Genomic DNA, 17,086 nt, shown 5'->3' on the forward strand with positions numbered 1-17,086 from the left:
AAAAATATTTAGTCTAAATTTATTTTGGGGTAAAAGTAAAAGCCTTTTAAAACAACTAGCTTTACTTCGATATATACATATTTATAGTCTTTCAAAGTGCGAAACACCCCGTGTTTTCACAATAAATAATCTCCCAGCGTTCTTTGTTGTGCTTCGATTAAGCTAGGAGCATTTTCATATTTCGAGCGGCAAACTTATCTTTGGCGCTTAAGACGAATATAAACCGTACCTGTGGGGACCTGGTCACCATGGATACAGATCCGGAAGTGAGAAAAGAGAAAGAGGGAGAGATATATAGGGAGTAGAAAAAAATCTCCATACCCCAAAGGAGCACTCGCAAACAATGGAATGACGAGATTCGAGATTATTAATTCAAAGCTTCCGAAGAGAGAAATTTACTTGTAAAAAGAAAACTTGTCAGGATTTAATCATAGCCTTAGAGAAAGAAATTAGCGCAAGCGTGTGATATAACAGAATGGTCCATAAAAATAAATTTAAAGTCCATTGTAATTAATTTCATATGAAAATAAAAATCCAACTCTTTTTATTTAAAGGATTTTTTTAAATCAGAACTACTTTCTCATATCAATAACACGAATTTAAACCTAATTCATTTTTCATTGTAATAAAAAAATCATTGTAATAAAAACTTAAATATCTATAATATATAGATAACAAGGTGTTTGATATTTTTAATGAACTATTTAGAGAATCGTAAATAATTTTCTTTCTGTGATTTATAATACGCAAAAGAATACTAATTTTTATAATTATTTTTCCTACCTTCTTGTATATTAGAAAATCGTTATAAACCAGCAAATTGTACTTAAATTTTAATGAATGTAATTTCCTGTATTTTTAATCTTGTAATAAACGTTTATATACCAAAACTAGCAATCTTAATTATATCGTATTAAAATAAATCAACTGTGAACATAAAAATGGTTATAAAGCAAAAACATGTATTATATTTAAAAGTATGAATGTGAATTAATATTACATAAACATTCCATAAAAAAATGCTGTTTATTTCTGTTTAAAAATAACACAAATATAGACTCGAACATATTTTTATATGCTGACGAATAAAAAAATGTGCTTTAATTAAAAATATAACTTTTTTTAGCGAGCTGATTTTACTTAAATACTATTTAAGAGTCGTATTGAATATTTACTTAACACTAAAATATATTATATGTTGTTTTACATTAAACCTAATTAGTATGTTACTATTATTTGTTATATCCTGACGTAATTTTTCTTGGAATTCCCGGATCAATTCTATATCCATTGTGAACAATATCTTTTAGCTTTTAAACCTGAGATATGTTCGTGTATTGTCAGCATGATTGACGATAGACCCAATGGACTAGTAAATGGATGTATAATATAATATATATATATATTTATAGAGTTATATTGTTTAATTAATTGCTGCATTAATACTATAAATACTACCTTAATAATTTAACGGTATTATTCATGATTTATTTTATGGATTTAATTTGTTTAAGATTTGTTGCTATATAAATTATAACATGATATACTAATACACTTTCTAATAAAATTATCTATCTACATATTTTTAATACGAACATACTAAATTAAATTTCAATATAAATAGATTATGATTATTAATTTTAAGAAGGTACATATCTAAAGTCGTTTATTCTAATGGCTTTCATGTAAGAATCTTTTTATGCCTCTGCCTAATAAAATTTATGTATTTTATAATGTTTTGCTGCGACTTTGTTTAAACATTCTAAATCATTGATAAAATTATGTTAAATATATATTTATTTATTATTATAGTAATATCATATAAAACATATTATTACAAAATCTTAATAAATTTAAGATTGTGTCTTATTACAATTTAATTATAAATTACGAATTTAATTAACTATATGATGTGCTTATTATTTTTTACATATAAATATATATTATATTTATTAATATTTAATCATTTTGTTGTGTCAAATTCAGACATACTTATTGATTTGTATGTAGTAAATTGATTTTGATATTATTTGAGACCTCCATTTGTTTATTATATAAAATAAACTTCATAACAGTATCACATGTAAAATAAGATCATACCTGACAAACGTAAGTGCCGTTATCTCTTTTCTGCACATATTTGATTTGTAGTGTCCAATCATCCGAGCTGTCTCCGTGTAGGATCTATAAAATAAAAACCAGAAAAACAACATTACACAACAAAGAACACTTTATATTACGTGGAAAAAAACTTGTACAAAAAAGTCAAAGTAACGAGACGCAACGTGACGTGTGCGCTCGGCTAAGAATCGAAAGGTCTACATATGTCGAAAAAAAAATGTGGAAAATTGCGAAACAAACCTGAAAGCGCTCGTCGTTAGTGAAGGTGAACATTCCGGATGAGAGGATGTGCCAATCGCGCCTCCTCACCCACGAAACTTGCTGTAAGTGTTGCCATAAGAAGAAGAAAAAAATCGGTTAGACAAAAGGGTCCGAAAGTGAGAACCATAAAATGAGATTCATAAAGACCTAATTGAATTGAAAATTTTTAAAAGGGCTCCTCTGAGAGACAGTAAATTTTCATAAACTCTTTGGATTGGCGGCGGGTGAGCGAAGATTCGTTATTAATAGAGAATTTTCGAACCGACTCTTCCATATATATTATATATACATATATATGTATAATAAGAGGATTATAGATTGAGAATTTGTGATATAAGCCGAAAAACCATTACGGCTCTCGTGCTATTAATCTGGCATCGATGTTATCAAGAAAAGCTATAAGCACACGCAACTTTTATATATTTTATATATAAAAAAATACATTTGGGCTATTTTCAGTTAGATTTTCGTAAAACAGCTAAATATTTATAAATTCCAACGTGTAGCAAAGATTAAATTAAAAAAATAATGAATTAAAATAAAAACAATAATAATATTCCAATCGATCGTTTGTTACATCATATAAAGCGAATAATTCAAGTCGCTCTGTGGTTGACATGTTTAATTTTAAGGTCAAAAGTGAACATAGTATATCCATTAAATGATATACATTATTTTAAAATGTCTTTGATATATAAAACTAGGTTATTATATTATATATTTATATACAGAAGCTATATGCTGAAAGTTTTAATACATCATAGAAGAAAATCCATATTTTATCTCCAGTTACCATCAATATACAAAAGTTTCATACCTTTTTCTTGCACTCGAAGCAACATATATTGAAACAGTCTAATTAATTGGAGACTGAATTTAAGAGAGAAATCAAAACTTTAGAGAAATAATTTTTCGATGTAAATGTCTCATACCGCAAGCACATTCTCATTGGATAGAAATTATTATCACCATAAGGCTTTGAAGGTTGCCAAGTATATATTGATAAATAAAAAATCTTCAAATCAAAATTTTTTAAACCGCCTCTGTGTCAGTCTAATTTTTGTGGCATATTCCCTGTACACGTCATAAATGTTTTTGATTGCCACAGTCAAATAATTACCTTTACAAAATTCATAAAGTGTCGTGAATTGACTTTTGTGAGAGACAAAAAATATTATGGCTCTTTATTGTTCGCTGGCGAAACCAAAATTGAATAAAAAGTAGCAGGAAATTATTCTTTATTAATGTTATAAGATGTTATCTAGCAATTCTCAGAAAATAATATTTTGTTAGCATCATAAAAAGCGGCAAAACTTTTGCATCAACCCATATTTTTTTATAAGCTATTAAAAAATAAAATCAAAATGATTTTACCGTATCATAAATGCAACATGATTTATAATTATTATAATTAAAGCACATGATACGTTTGAACATATTCTGTATGTGTATGTATATTGTTTGTTATCATGTTATATAATATCAGATATTTTGTATTAAATATCTGAGTTAATTAACGTCGCGTTATATAATATTATACGCATGAAACGCTCTTATTTGTACGGCGCGAAAGTGTTTTATTTAAACAAAATTACAGAGAATCTCAACGATTGTACACGTTTCCAAAACGGATTTTCTCCGCTCTGTGAAATCGCAGCTATTTAAATTAACAAACAGAGAATTTCCTAATTACTTTTTTACAAGTGGCGAGATTAAAAAAGAAAGTAATTTGCGCTGTTTCAATATGATAAATAAATTTAAAATCGGCCTCCGCCACTGAAGTAATTATAATTAAAAATAATATTACTTTAACTTTTGATTTAATGAAATAGGATTTTAAATTTGAATAAGGACCCTTTGTTTTGATGGTGTTAAGATAAAGGGATAATTAGTGCGCATCAAAAAGTTTACAAGAAACATTCAAAGCAAAGATACAATAATAGTAATAAAAGCGTGTTTTTATTCGAATGGTATAACTGCCGTTTTATTAAGTTGTTGTGCTTTTGTGTGTGTTTAAGTTGGCCATGGCAATTTTTTATCCTGTCAAGTTCGCCAAGTGATCCTTTTTTAATATATTTTTTAGTGTTTATAATATGTCGTTTTGTTTGCAATTACCTTTTTAAACTGTGTGTTCTATAAATATAGATATGTCTTTATAGACACATTACAATTTTATTCCACACCATATACACTTTAATATGAATTTATGATTGTTGCCTTCATGCATTCGAGCTTTCAATGTTTTAATTTGACAAGCAACCGTCATTCCGCCAGCCAGCGTGAGATGCTCAGACAATATATAAAACTATTACTGTCTATTCTGTGCATTAATGCTCCTATCAGACCCCTACGGCTACGTCATTACAAGATTAGATACACCGACGGAATGTAATATAATAGCAAATAAGGCTTACATTAATAAAACCCGAAGTGTATACGGCCGACGGGGATAATAAATTTCGCTATATAGCGCTAATGTTACTGCATTTGGGATCTCGATTGTTTGGGGGTGTGGAGCAATGTTCGTGCGAAAAAAGGTTCAATTTTTCTAAAAGAAGTAGAAAAATAAATAAAACCCTAGAGAAGGGATTTCAGACGGGTTTTCAGCGTTGCTAATTTTTTTATAACAGCATGTTCGCAATCTCTGTAATAAATAGTCAAACGACCGTTTAAAGTCTATCTTGATTTTATTTTATTGTTTTAATTCTGCTTTGTTAAAAATAATTATGCATGTATAATAAGTTAATTAGACTATTTGGCGTTTGAGATAATTCAATGACAGCTACAAGTTTATTAAGGTTTGCAGTTTATTAAGCAAAAGCTTAAGTGTATTTTTATAACGCTAACAAATACATTACACAATACACAAAAATGGTTAAAAAACCATTCCGGGTAGTCGTAAAAGTTCGCGACTGACAGTAATATAAAATATATAAAACTTTTAATCCACTGTATTGCTAAACTTATTTAAATAATAGCTGTCAAACTGCAAGCCAATTAATTCCGTAATATGTTATCAAAAATATACACATGTATAAAATGATAATTGCATTCAACGCTCCGAATAGTGATTATTTTATATATTTAATAAATAATGAGGTATGTGAAAGCTTTTGGTTATATGGGTGATGCGTTTTTAAATAAATTTATTAGAAACACGAGCAATACGAAAAATATAAACACTGCTTGAATGCTTTATCAATAACGTTTTTAGAAGTATTTTACGATATTACTCTATGTTTTTAAATTACTATTGAAACATTAGTTCAATTCTAACCCACTAACAACAATACACCAAGTATATTTTTTCTATGACAATAGGTTATAGTTTTTATTTTTGTGATGGAAAGGGAAAGCACATAGATTTTTAAGGTTTGAAAACCCTAGGGGGTGTGACTTCGTAGCCAGTAAGACGCTTGGTGAAATCTAGTTAGAGTTTTATTACATTATATTTACATTTGTTGTGACAGACGATAAATGGGGCAATGTTTTTTTCCGAGCGGTAGTGGAAAAACTAGCGAAGGGATGATGTCAGTATATGATCCGCAGAGTTCTGATTGGTGTGGCAGCGTCAGTATATTCTCCGAGCGGTGGCGGAGAAGCTGGCGGCAGGATGTGTGCGTCTCGTTGAGTGGCTGCTTGTGACTGCCTGTTTTTTATCGGAATTAAGTATCCATGGTTGCAAAGCTTGCTGACCAATCACAATCATGCAGCGATCATCCAGCCAATAGATGTACTCATTACTTAGAACAGCTGTTGATCATTGTCCAGGGACGTATTGCATTGCAAAGGAAATCTTGTGGATCCAGTGATTTATAATATCCGTGACCGTTTCGCAACAAAGAAATTTTCTTCTAATGTCGAGAATTTTACAGTAAGAACACTTGCGTGATATTTTCTCTGGTCGTAATGAGGGCTTTTGTGTGGTCCATGCTTGACTTGTCTTGATTCCTTGTTAATAGATGATCGTTTTGATCACAGTAAATAAGTGCAAATTTTGAGAAAAAGACCTTTACAAATGTGATAAAAGATAAAAATTAACAGTAATTTTTATGGGCTTAGAAATCTATTTTATTAAATTTGATATTAGCTGATAAATCAGTGGTCTAAATAAGTTGTTATTAAATTGTTGTATATATTTGACAACGTCACAAATGAGCGCGGACAAATGGGCTTGCGTCAAAAGAGCGCTGCATTATAAGCGCTCTTTTGCAAAAATACTTTGAGAAAATCAAGTAATGAATATTTTAAGAATTAGGTATATAAAATTTATGTAAATTGTGAAAAATTTACAAAGAATAAAAATTCACAAGATATAGGCGGTAAAATTAGTATGTGCCAGAGCGTTATGACGATTAAAATGATCAGTCAATGAAAACATTATTATTTATTAATTATTACGTACATACGAAAGTATGGCTCCACATCTCCATACGTACGATATACATATATTTTTATTTATCATTTGATTTGTTCTGTAATGTCCCATTAAATTGACAAATAATTATCGACTCGACTTGCAATGAATGCGTACAGTTATAGAGCAGGTATATGGCCCGCCAGACCTTTTTTTCATTTATTTTAGACTACCACACTTTTTCGTGAATGGCGAAAACAAGCACAATATAAATTTTAAGCGCAAAGTGTAAAATAAATAAAATTATCTGCAAATTATTATTTGAGTGTAAAACTAAAACAAAAATACTAATTTTACAAATTTAGCATCGATTAATGACATTATAATAATTTAATAAAAAGTCTTTTAAAGTTAAAACTTGCAAAAAGGGTAATGTTTTGTGTAAAATGAAAAATATAAAGTATCGTCCTTAATACTTTCTGAAATCAAACTTCAACGATAATTACTAAAAGTTATTGTAAACAATTAATAAAATCAATCATACTTGAATTAGTGAGTAGAATAGGTATTGTCTCTTACCAGAACAATTTGCAAAATGAGGCGTGATAAATTAAATTAGATCAATCACCTGTATTATTTTTAACTTATTTAGAGCTATAAAAAAATATAGGTCAAACAAAATAACTTTATTAAATTGTTGCGTCGGAGTTTCTGATACTTTAAAAATGTAAAATCAATATCCTTGAAAAAATACATTATCATTATAGGAATTTACAAAATCTAAAATATTCAGATTATATGTAAATGAATGGCTGTATCAGGTTCTATTTTTTCCCATATTTTTTAAACCAAATAACATAAAATCTTATAAATTCAAGATCAAGGGATTTCTTAAAACAATTGATTAACATAATAAAGCATTTGCATAATGCAAATTCCATTATTAAATAAAATAATAAATATTTTATGTACAATATATATTGGACTGTACTTCTTATTGATTTTACGTAACAATGAATTTACATATTTTAACATTTACGATACAAAATTTCAAACATATGGCACAACACTATTGAGTTATTGGATTTTACGCAATACAAAATATATCCAATTTCTAAAAGTTTGTTTGCGGAAGTTTGACAAACGCTTGTAATTTTTCATTGAACGCCAGTTTGAGCAACGCGTGTCGTTAAGACCAATTGTATTATATTTACAATACAGTTTTATTATATTTTACATAAAATATAAACATAAATAAAATACGTTATTGCGATGATATTACTATATAAATAAATCTTTATGAATACCATTCTTATTTCCTTACGCGCAACTAATTTGAATGTCGTCTTAGGAACAATTGAATTTTATGTAAATATCCTAACGCTATCTCTCTCCTTTCTGTGTGATTTTCAAGCACAGATATTGTTTCGAATTAGCATTCTCGATGGTGAGAATGATAGTAATACCGAACGATACACTATGTACAGCAAATATAGGGCGAGGCACGAATATTGCTACAAAGAGGAATATGAATATCTTTGCCTTTTTTATTCACAATAAAGAGATAGAGGTACAACGATTATAAGGCCCAAACAGTAAACATCAAGTAAGTGATATAATTTCCAGTTTATCAAAAAAATATTTGTTGTTTATAGCAAATGTCAGTTAATGAAGTGTTTGCGAATTTGGCATAAGAGTTTTTTGTTATTTTATGAGCTTTATATAGAAGTCACAAAAACAAATATATTAGTTTATTTTTGTTTTATAAATTATTAACATTTTAAAGCAAAAATAAAAATAGAAATATTATTTGTATATTTGCTGTCAAAAAAATATATTTAAATACGAAACAAACAAAAAAAAAATAATCAATATTTTAGTAAATATTTCAATACTTTATTCAAAAATTAACGAATGGGGTCAAAAAGTTATTTGTATTAACTAGTACTGAATCAATTGGGCGAGCTTAACTGGTTATGAGCTCAAGGTCTAAAATATAGTTTAGTTTAAAGAATTAAGTGAGAACGAAAGCGCCAACATTAAGAAAATGCTGGAGCTACGTATTCTTGTCAGTAGTGCTTCGCATTTGGCAGTGTTTTCCATTTTATGAAAAATAAGAAATTGATCCAAATTTCCAGAAAATTGAAGAATAATTTTGACATATGAAAAAAATATGAAATAAATATATGAATATTATTTTATTAATTTATTAAGCTATTTTAGCTATTTTTAATTAGTACAGAATATATCTAATTATATAAAACATATTTTTACTAATGTAATTTTTAACAATTTGTGTCAGTATTTATTTATCTAAATTATTTTATAGTCATAAATCAAATTGTCAATGTCACTTTTCATCAAATGATATTTTCTCTCATAAATTGCAAAAATTACATCATTTTATAAAATAATTTATATAAAACTCACATAAAAACGAATCCTTGCCAAAAACTCAATAATACAATAATTATTAAGTCATTGTTCTTCGTTTATATTTTTTTTTGAACTAGAAAATGTTTGAGAAAGTCAAAACAGTAGTTTTCTTATCGTAATTATTAGTCATAAACATAAATCGCCAAATAATGTTTTTAGAGTGTTTAATCGGAAATTCCTGTCCCTTTTGAACTACCTGCTCTGAATGCAGCCAGAAACTCAATTAATTGCAGTGGTATCAAGTGATTAAAAATATGCGTATAAATTTAAATATTAATAAGAAAAGACAATTAATTAAAATTTTTGAGATATTAAAAGTTTCTCGACAATGCTAATAAGTTGGGAATATAAAATGAGAAATTAAATTTTTTTATTTTTATAAGAAATTCTCGAGATTTAATTATCAAAAATAAACACTAGTTGTGAGCATAGGAGGAAGGCAAACACTCTCTTCCTGCTATCTTTTCCATTTCAAAGTACCAATTGTAATGACTTAGGCAATAATGGAATATATATATATTTTCATTAAACACAAACATTCTGTGACATGAAAATTTCATTAGAATTTTTCATTATTTAACAGATAGACACGCGTTTTTTCTATCATTTCAAATGTTGCGTAATGCGTAAACACTGTACGGTCTTAAGTGAATGAAATGTGAGTTTTAATACTTAAAAATACCATTTTTAATAAATAACTATATAATCATTTCAGGGTCGATGTTTTGGAATTGGTATTGATTTGCTATTCACATTACAAAATAAACATGAAAGTTTTTTATGGTATATGTACTATACAAATTGTGTCGGATGGAGTAAAATATATTTTTTTCTTTACATTTTGTTCCTATTAAAAGCACAAAAGCGATATACGTACAAATAAATGTGTGCTTAAAAGCATAATTTGCATAACATTTAATTATCTACGGGGACTCGTTAAAAATTGTTGCTTTTTAATGCACAAATATAAAAGTATGCATTACATTGTATGTTTTTGTTGAAAGGCTAATTTCTATTTATTATTTATTAAGCTAATATAACTAATTTTTACACTAAACATACATAATGTAAAAATAAACAGTAATTTTTTTTTCGATTTAGGAAGTCCGCTAAAGTTTTATTTTTGCGGATTGTCATAGTGATATTATTATACAGCAAATGTAATTTTTATAAGATTCCTTCATAATCGATTTTGCAATATAGATATTTTTAAATTCATCATTGATTACACAATATAAACAAAAAGCACTGTTGAACAAGACATATTATTAAACATATATGTTTTAATGATGTACTTGAAATTGCGCAATAATACCACTCGAAATATAGAGTGGTATTATTCCACTTCACCTATATAACATACTTTACTTTATGCATTCGAAATTGATTGTCAGTCTTTATATTCATTTTTACATCAAATATCACATTTCCTTTCACGCTTCGATGACTGCGTACGAAAGCTATCCGTAACTTCGACGTTGAACATTTTTTTCCGCCGCATCAATTCATTCCCAGCGGTATACGTGCATTGAGCACGTTTTCGTGTTCGCACAGCGCACAGTCCCGGCAGTACCTTGGTATAAATGTTTACCGCGATTTGCACGCGCGACGAGCAGCAACCACTTCGCAACCAACAGTTTTATTGAAGTTTTTCCATCCCTTTGTCAGTCGGACGACAGCCACAAAGGAGCAATATTTCAACTCGTCAACGGGCGCGCTTTCTTTGTACCGTTTGCGGTTCAACAACTTATCGCTCTCTCGAAACATAAATCAAAGCTCGCGAATCTAGCGCTCGCCGACGCGAAAACATTTTAATGATGATGTCACCTACCTCTAACTAGAAGTCGGTTAAAAAGACCAAATACAAATTTCATTTTTATAATTAAGATGACGAACATATATGTGTATGAAGATATCAAACCAAAATGTTTGCTGACGGGTTATTATGAAATTTGCAATGTTACCCATGTGGTTTTAGCTTACACCAAATAAATCATATTTTAGTTAATAATAAACATTCGGACTATCAAGGTCACATCTATATACCTCTATGCATCAATAGATAAACACAGACAATTATCAGTGACACGTGAGAAGCTGCCCTCTGGAGGATTCACGTTTGCAAGGCATTGTACTGGCATTGATACAACGGCGAGATGAGTCACAGATTAGCAACTTTAGGAGACCTACTTGCACAGTGACCGGTACACTAGTTTTGTATTTATTGACTGTGTTATCGGTATTCAGCACGTCGCTGTTCAGCTCAACATTCAACATTCAACCTAAAAGTTGATCTAGGAATTGCAGCCAGAATGACGTGTGCAATGTCACGTCGCACTGATTGAATGGAGTTCTTGTTACAGACAGATAGACACATGTATTTTATGTTTTATGATATAGAATAGATCATGCTAGCTATATACAGAGCGGCAGAGAGTGTACCCGGGTCCTGGGAAAACAATGATTCCGGGCCTCATGACAAAAATAGAATTTATATATTTTTTAACATCGTAATATAATTTCTTGAATGCATAATAATAGGTACATGTTAACTCTTTTTATGCTACAAATAAATATAAAAATTAACTACCGTTGCGACATAATTTATGAAATCATATTTAATGCGAAAATATTTTAATTAGGCATTAAAAATTAATAAAAATATCTACTCATAATATTCACCTGACAATTAGTTTAGTTCTTTTTACTGCTCAGTGTTGCCATATAGTGAATTTCTAGTCCAGGTTAAAAAAAAAAAAAATCGTGCCATCGCAATAAAAACGCGAATGTATTAAGCGTTTATATTAAGACTTTTTATCGAATGAAGAACATCTAAACCGAATTTTGCCCAATAGGAGAGCGCAAAAAACAATTATCCCTTCTCAGAAGTCAAAAATTTACGTCAAAAGCAATAAAATCGTGCCGTCGCCATCGCAGCGAGAACGCTTGGTAACGAGCGTTCCCACTTCGACGACACCGACACGATTTTATTGCTTTCGATGTGAATTTTTTACTTCTGAGAAGGGATAGTGTTTTGCGCTCTCCTATTGACAAAAATTCGGTTTGAATATACTCTGATCAGCCCTCTTATAATAAAAGTGCATAGTAATATCGGTAATAATAGCGAAAATAAGATGGTAATAGAATAAGTGAAAAAAAGAATTAGAATTTTTTGTAGCAAATTTTTGTTGAAAACTATTATTTTAAATTTTTTTTTTATTATCAATGCATATAAGTACACAACACCTTATATTTAAAAAAAAATCTGATACGTTTAATTCGCTGTTGTTTCACTAAATAATAAACACACGATTCCGCGTAAAATTCTAGCAGGAGTTCCTCAGAGAAGTGTGCTCGGGCCGTTTCTTTTAAAATTATTTATATTATTTAAATAAACGTATTAAAAAAATAGCTATATTGCTCTATGATATTCTTACATACATTTATATTATCAATGTAAAAGGTTGTTGGTACATTTTAATATAAAACTACATATGTATTTATATAAAGAATTATTTATCTTCATAAGAAACAAAAGTTCTACTTTACATTGTTTTATCTAATACACTATAAATAATCTCTCAATATGGAACGTACTTATATGCGAATTTTTGTAGGTTGAACAACGAAAAAATAATATTTTATGTAACGTATATTAAACGATGAAGAGGTCAGTTCAGAACTTTTAGGGGACAGAGTAGGTTTTTTGTTTGAGTTTTTTGTTTGAAAGAGACTTGAATATATTATATGGGTCAATTTTTCCAAGTCCCTTGCTGCAATTTAAAAGTTAGAAAATATGAAAATATGTTCAAATAACTATATAATGTAACGATTCGAAAGTTGTAAAATATTTATTTATAATATATAAAATATATTTTTTTAATAAAAAGTTTAATATATAGATTAATATTCAAAGCGTTGCATAGAAAAGTTTATTTTAAATTCTTAGAACTCATGAATAGTGAATGCTACGGAAAAAAATAATCACTTAAATATAGTTCCATTGTAGTTGTTTTAAAGTACGCATTTGAATTAATAGCAATGTTATAATAAACTATACCGTAACATAAAAAAAACAGGTAGAGAAAGTTTAATTTGCGTCATATTTAAGTAGTTATATAATATTAGCCTATGTTTCTAAAACATTATATAATAGTTCAAATTTAAATAATAAAATTTCAAATTTACAGCTTGTGACTGAAGTAACATTCTCCATAATAAAAGCATTTGTGTATTATATAACATAATGCGATGAACGTCATCGAAGCTTTTAGCGTATTAAAAAATAAAAAGTTTCAAAATTACCTCAGGGATATTGAAAGGGCAAAGCTTAACGCAGACAGTGTACAAAAAATTATATTTGTAAATATAAGACAGCTATATAATAAAATATAAATATATAAGCTGACTTAAGTTATTGAAATTAGTGTATATTTCTTAAGTTTTATTGGACTATTCAAATATTCAACTTAAGTTAAATTATGCAATAATTTTCACAATAGTCTAGTCTAGACACCTAAGAAAACCGTTTGCAAAGAGTGATCTATATATATATATTATAAATATATATGTATGTTTTGAAGGTCGAGTGTGTATCTGTATACACTTAAGTTAAATGAAAGTTTTTCTCCCTTTTGATAAACTTTTAAACTGTCAAAGAAAAGTTTTTTCAATTATTAGAAAGACCCTTGAATTACCTAGACCAGGGTTTCCCAAACTTTTTGAGCGACGGAACACTTCGTAAATCCGAAAATTTTGGCGGAACACTTAGCTTATTTTGCTGTACCCAACTTCTAGGTACTAAAATCTTCGCCTTCATTATGAAGTAGAATATGTTCATTCTTTTAATTTACTCCAAATTTTTGTGAAATATCTATTTAGGCTCCATGGAACACATATTTTGGATTCGCGGAACACCAGTGTTCCGCGGAACATAGTTTGGGAAACCATGACCTAGACTAGCATTTGATACTGTGTGGCATGAAGGGCTAGTATACAAACTAGATAAGTACAAAGCCCCACACTATCTGATACAAATTATCCGATCATACCTCCAAGATCGAAGCTATGTCGTCTCCTTAAATAACGATAATTCGACACCGCGTAAAATACCAGCCGGGGTTCCTCAGGGGAGCATACTTGGGCCGTATCTTTATATAATATATACAAACGATATTCCAATTTTAAAAAACACCAGTCTCTCTATTTACGCGGACGATACGGCCGTTTTAACTAGTTCATATGGTCTTAAACCAATAGCAACAAAACTACAAAAATCTTTGCATAACTTAAATAAACATTTAAAAAAGTGGAAAATAAAAATAAACGATGATAAAACTGAGGCAATCATTTTTACGATGCGCCGGCAACCGTTGCCTCCGCCTTTAAAAACCGAGCAGGGCAAAAACATTGAATGGAAAACGAGTGTTAGGTATCTGGGTCTTCACTTAGATTCTAAATTAAAATATACAAAGCATATAAAAGAAGTACGGTCTAAAGGGCTTGCCGCCATTTCAGCTCTGAGACCCATTTTTAACAGAAAAAGCGCGTTGACGATTAAAAACAAAATTTTATTATATAAACAATTAATACGACCGATATTAACATACGCTTGCCCAGTGTGGAGTAATACGTGTAAAAATAATTTTAATAAGTTACAAGTAATTCAAAATAAAGCTGTAAAAATAATTTATAACACCCCATATTATACTAATTTAAAGAAACTCCACACTCGATATTCTATACCTACAATTAAAAATCACATTATTACTAATACGATAAATTATTACAAAAATATCTCGCGTGAACATAATAATAAATTAATTGCAAAAATTGGTAACTATGACAAAGTCACACTAAATTTCAAGTATAAACATAAAATGCCTAAGCACATAATGCTTTGATAGCAAATCTGTAACCACGACTTCAATAGCCCCAGTTCGTAAGTGTTATTTTTAATTATGTATCTTATATTTTATTTATTTTATTTTCTTTTTCTTATTGTATAAAGGTTTTAGTATTTTCTCCTTAAATTTTACTTATTAAATATTGCATAATGTCGCCTCTATTTTTATTTAAACTATTGTAATTTCGCTTGTAAACATGATAATGGCTAAAAGCCAGAAACATGTAATTTATAACTTGTATAAAACTAAATTATTTTTGAAATAAACATTTAAAAAAAAAAAAAAAAAAAAAAAATGACCTAGACTATGCCATTTAGTTTAATTATCATGTACCTTTATTATTATTTTTAGAGAAGATTTGAATATTAAGAGCAACATTGTATAGTTACTCAATTAATTAAGGTTTAATTGAAATTAATATTATGAAAATATTTTTTTCTGGTTCAAGAACATTTAAAACATAATTAATACATTTTGTATAAAGCTATGTTAAATGATTTAAGATGAATTTCAGTTTAGATAATAGTACGTCAAACATGAATACGAGGCATTGGAATATCTTGGCGATCGATTAAAATATGAATAGAGTACCAGTAGATCTACGTTTTATTAAACTTGTTATTATTATGTTAAATTAAGTGAAAGTTAGCTTACCCCTCTCTCCGTCGAATGTCTGACAGGGCAGTGCAAAAAGGCTGTCGTGCCCAATTGGATTGTGACATTTGTGACCGTATTGTTCTCGAACGTCCTTTCACCTTTCGAGTAAGTTTTGTGCCCGTTGTACCACTCGTACCTCCATCCTTTGTCTTTGTAATGACCATCTGAAAACACAAGCGCGAATTGTGTTTTTGAGTCGAATCGCTCGAACTTTTTATTTTGTGTGCGCGCAATTAGAAAATTTTCAATTACGGCTTTGTGCTTTAAGGCCGAGCGGGAGAAAAGCGTAATTTATGTTTTCAAGTGTTTCGAGTTGGTATTCTCGAAAAGTTTGCCGGTGAATTACGGACCGAAAAACGGAGCAAGATTATTATTATTATGTATATTTTCTTGTAAACAAACGGTGGGCTGTAAGGTGAGGTTTTTAGAAAGAAAAAAGTACAAAAGTCTACGCAAAAGTAATTAAGCACTTTTCACCTGAATGTTTTGCTGGCGTGAGAAGAACTGGCGGCAAGCAAAGCAACAGCAGAACTACAGATCCCATAACGCCCCAGGGAGACCTTTCAGCTCACTTCCTACTGCCAGACTTTCGTTTCCCTCTCCGTGCATAAAAATTCCTGTAACAAGAAAAAACTGTAATGGAAAACGTGAAAAAAATAACCTTAAAATATTTAACACCTTGCCTCGACATACATACGTAATTATATTACACAACGCAAACATGGTGCTTTAAAAATATATATGCACATTTTTACGAGCTCTAATTTATAGCTATAAGCATGGCTGGCTTAGGTTCTTTTCTCTTAACATAAAACGTTGGATATTTATTTCATTTCCTTACAAAATATACTTTTTTAAATTTATGCGTACAACATATAAAATTTATTAATAATTATTATTATATAAAAACCAAATCTAGTGCTACAATTGACACAATGAATAACTAACTAAAGACACGAGCTTTTGTAACAGTCGTAAAAATAAGATTACAGAAATATTAAAATAGAGTATATTATTATCCATATAATTATAAAAATGACAACTATTTGCATTCTCGATTTAAGACTAATCGTATTTTAAATGATCCAAAATACATTTATGTATTTTGTGTTATTGTCAAATAAGATTTTTATTAATTATTGCTATAATTAATAAAATCTATATTTTTCAAATTTGTTCTCTATATTCTTTCACGCGTGCTATGTTTTGTCTTTAAATGTGCTTCAAAACAACCCTTTTTCATAATTTGTTGTTCAGAGCGTTATCATGAGTAGCTGGCATGAAATCTAACATCATGAGTAGTTGGTATGAATCTGAAATTAAAATATGTATATGAATACGATTTTTT

The 17,086-nt window shown here is 29.0% G+C and overlaps 1 protein-coding gene across 1 annotated transcript in view; it reads right to left on the reverse strand.

Annotated features, from left to right (window-relative positions):
• LOC148229575 (transmembrane and immunoglobulin domain-containing protein 1-like) overlaps nucleotides 1–17,086 on the reverse strand; it is an 83,296-nt gene that overhangs the window by 22,797 nt on the left and 43,413 nt on the right. Inside the window, exons 2-5 of the mRNA XM_088197008.1 lie at nucleotides 16,216–16,355; nucleotides 15,736–15,902; nucleotides 2,362–2,442; nucleotides 2,101–2,184 (exon numbers count right to left, since the gene is read on the reverse strand). Coding sequence (XP_088053134.1) covers nucleotides 2,101–2,184; nucleotides 2,362–2,442; nucleotides 15,736–15,902; nucleotides 16,216–16,282 — 399 coding nt within the window. The 5' untranslated portion in view covers nucleotides 16,283–16,355. The remainder of the gene's footprint in view (nucleotides 1–2,100; nucleotides 2,185–2,361; nucleotides 2,443–15,735; nucleotides 15,903–16,215; nucleotides 16,356–17,086) is intronic.

Source organism: Plectrocnemia conspersa, unplaced genomic scaffold (assembly GCF_051122295.1).
Source record: "Plectrocnemia conspersa isolate PC_06_02 unplaced genomic scaffold, ASM5112229v1 ptg000011l, whole genome shotgun sequence".
NCBI lineage: Eukaryota > Metazoa > Arthropoda > Insecta > Trichoptera > Polycentropodidae > Plectrocnemia > Plectrocnemia conspersa.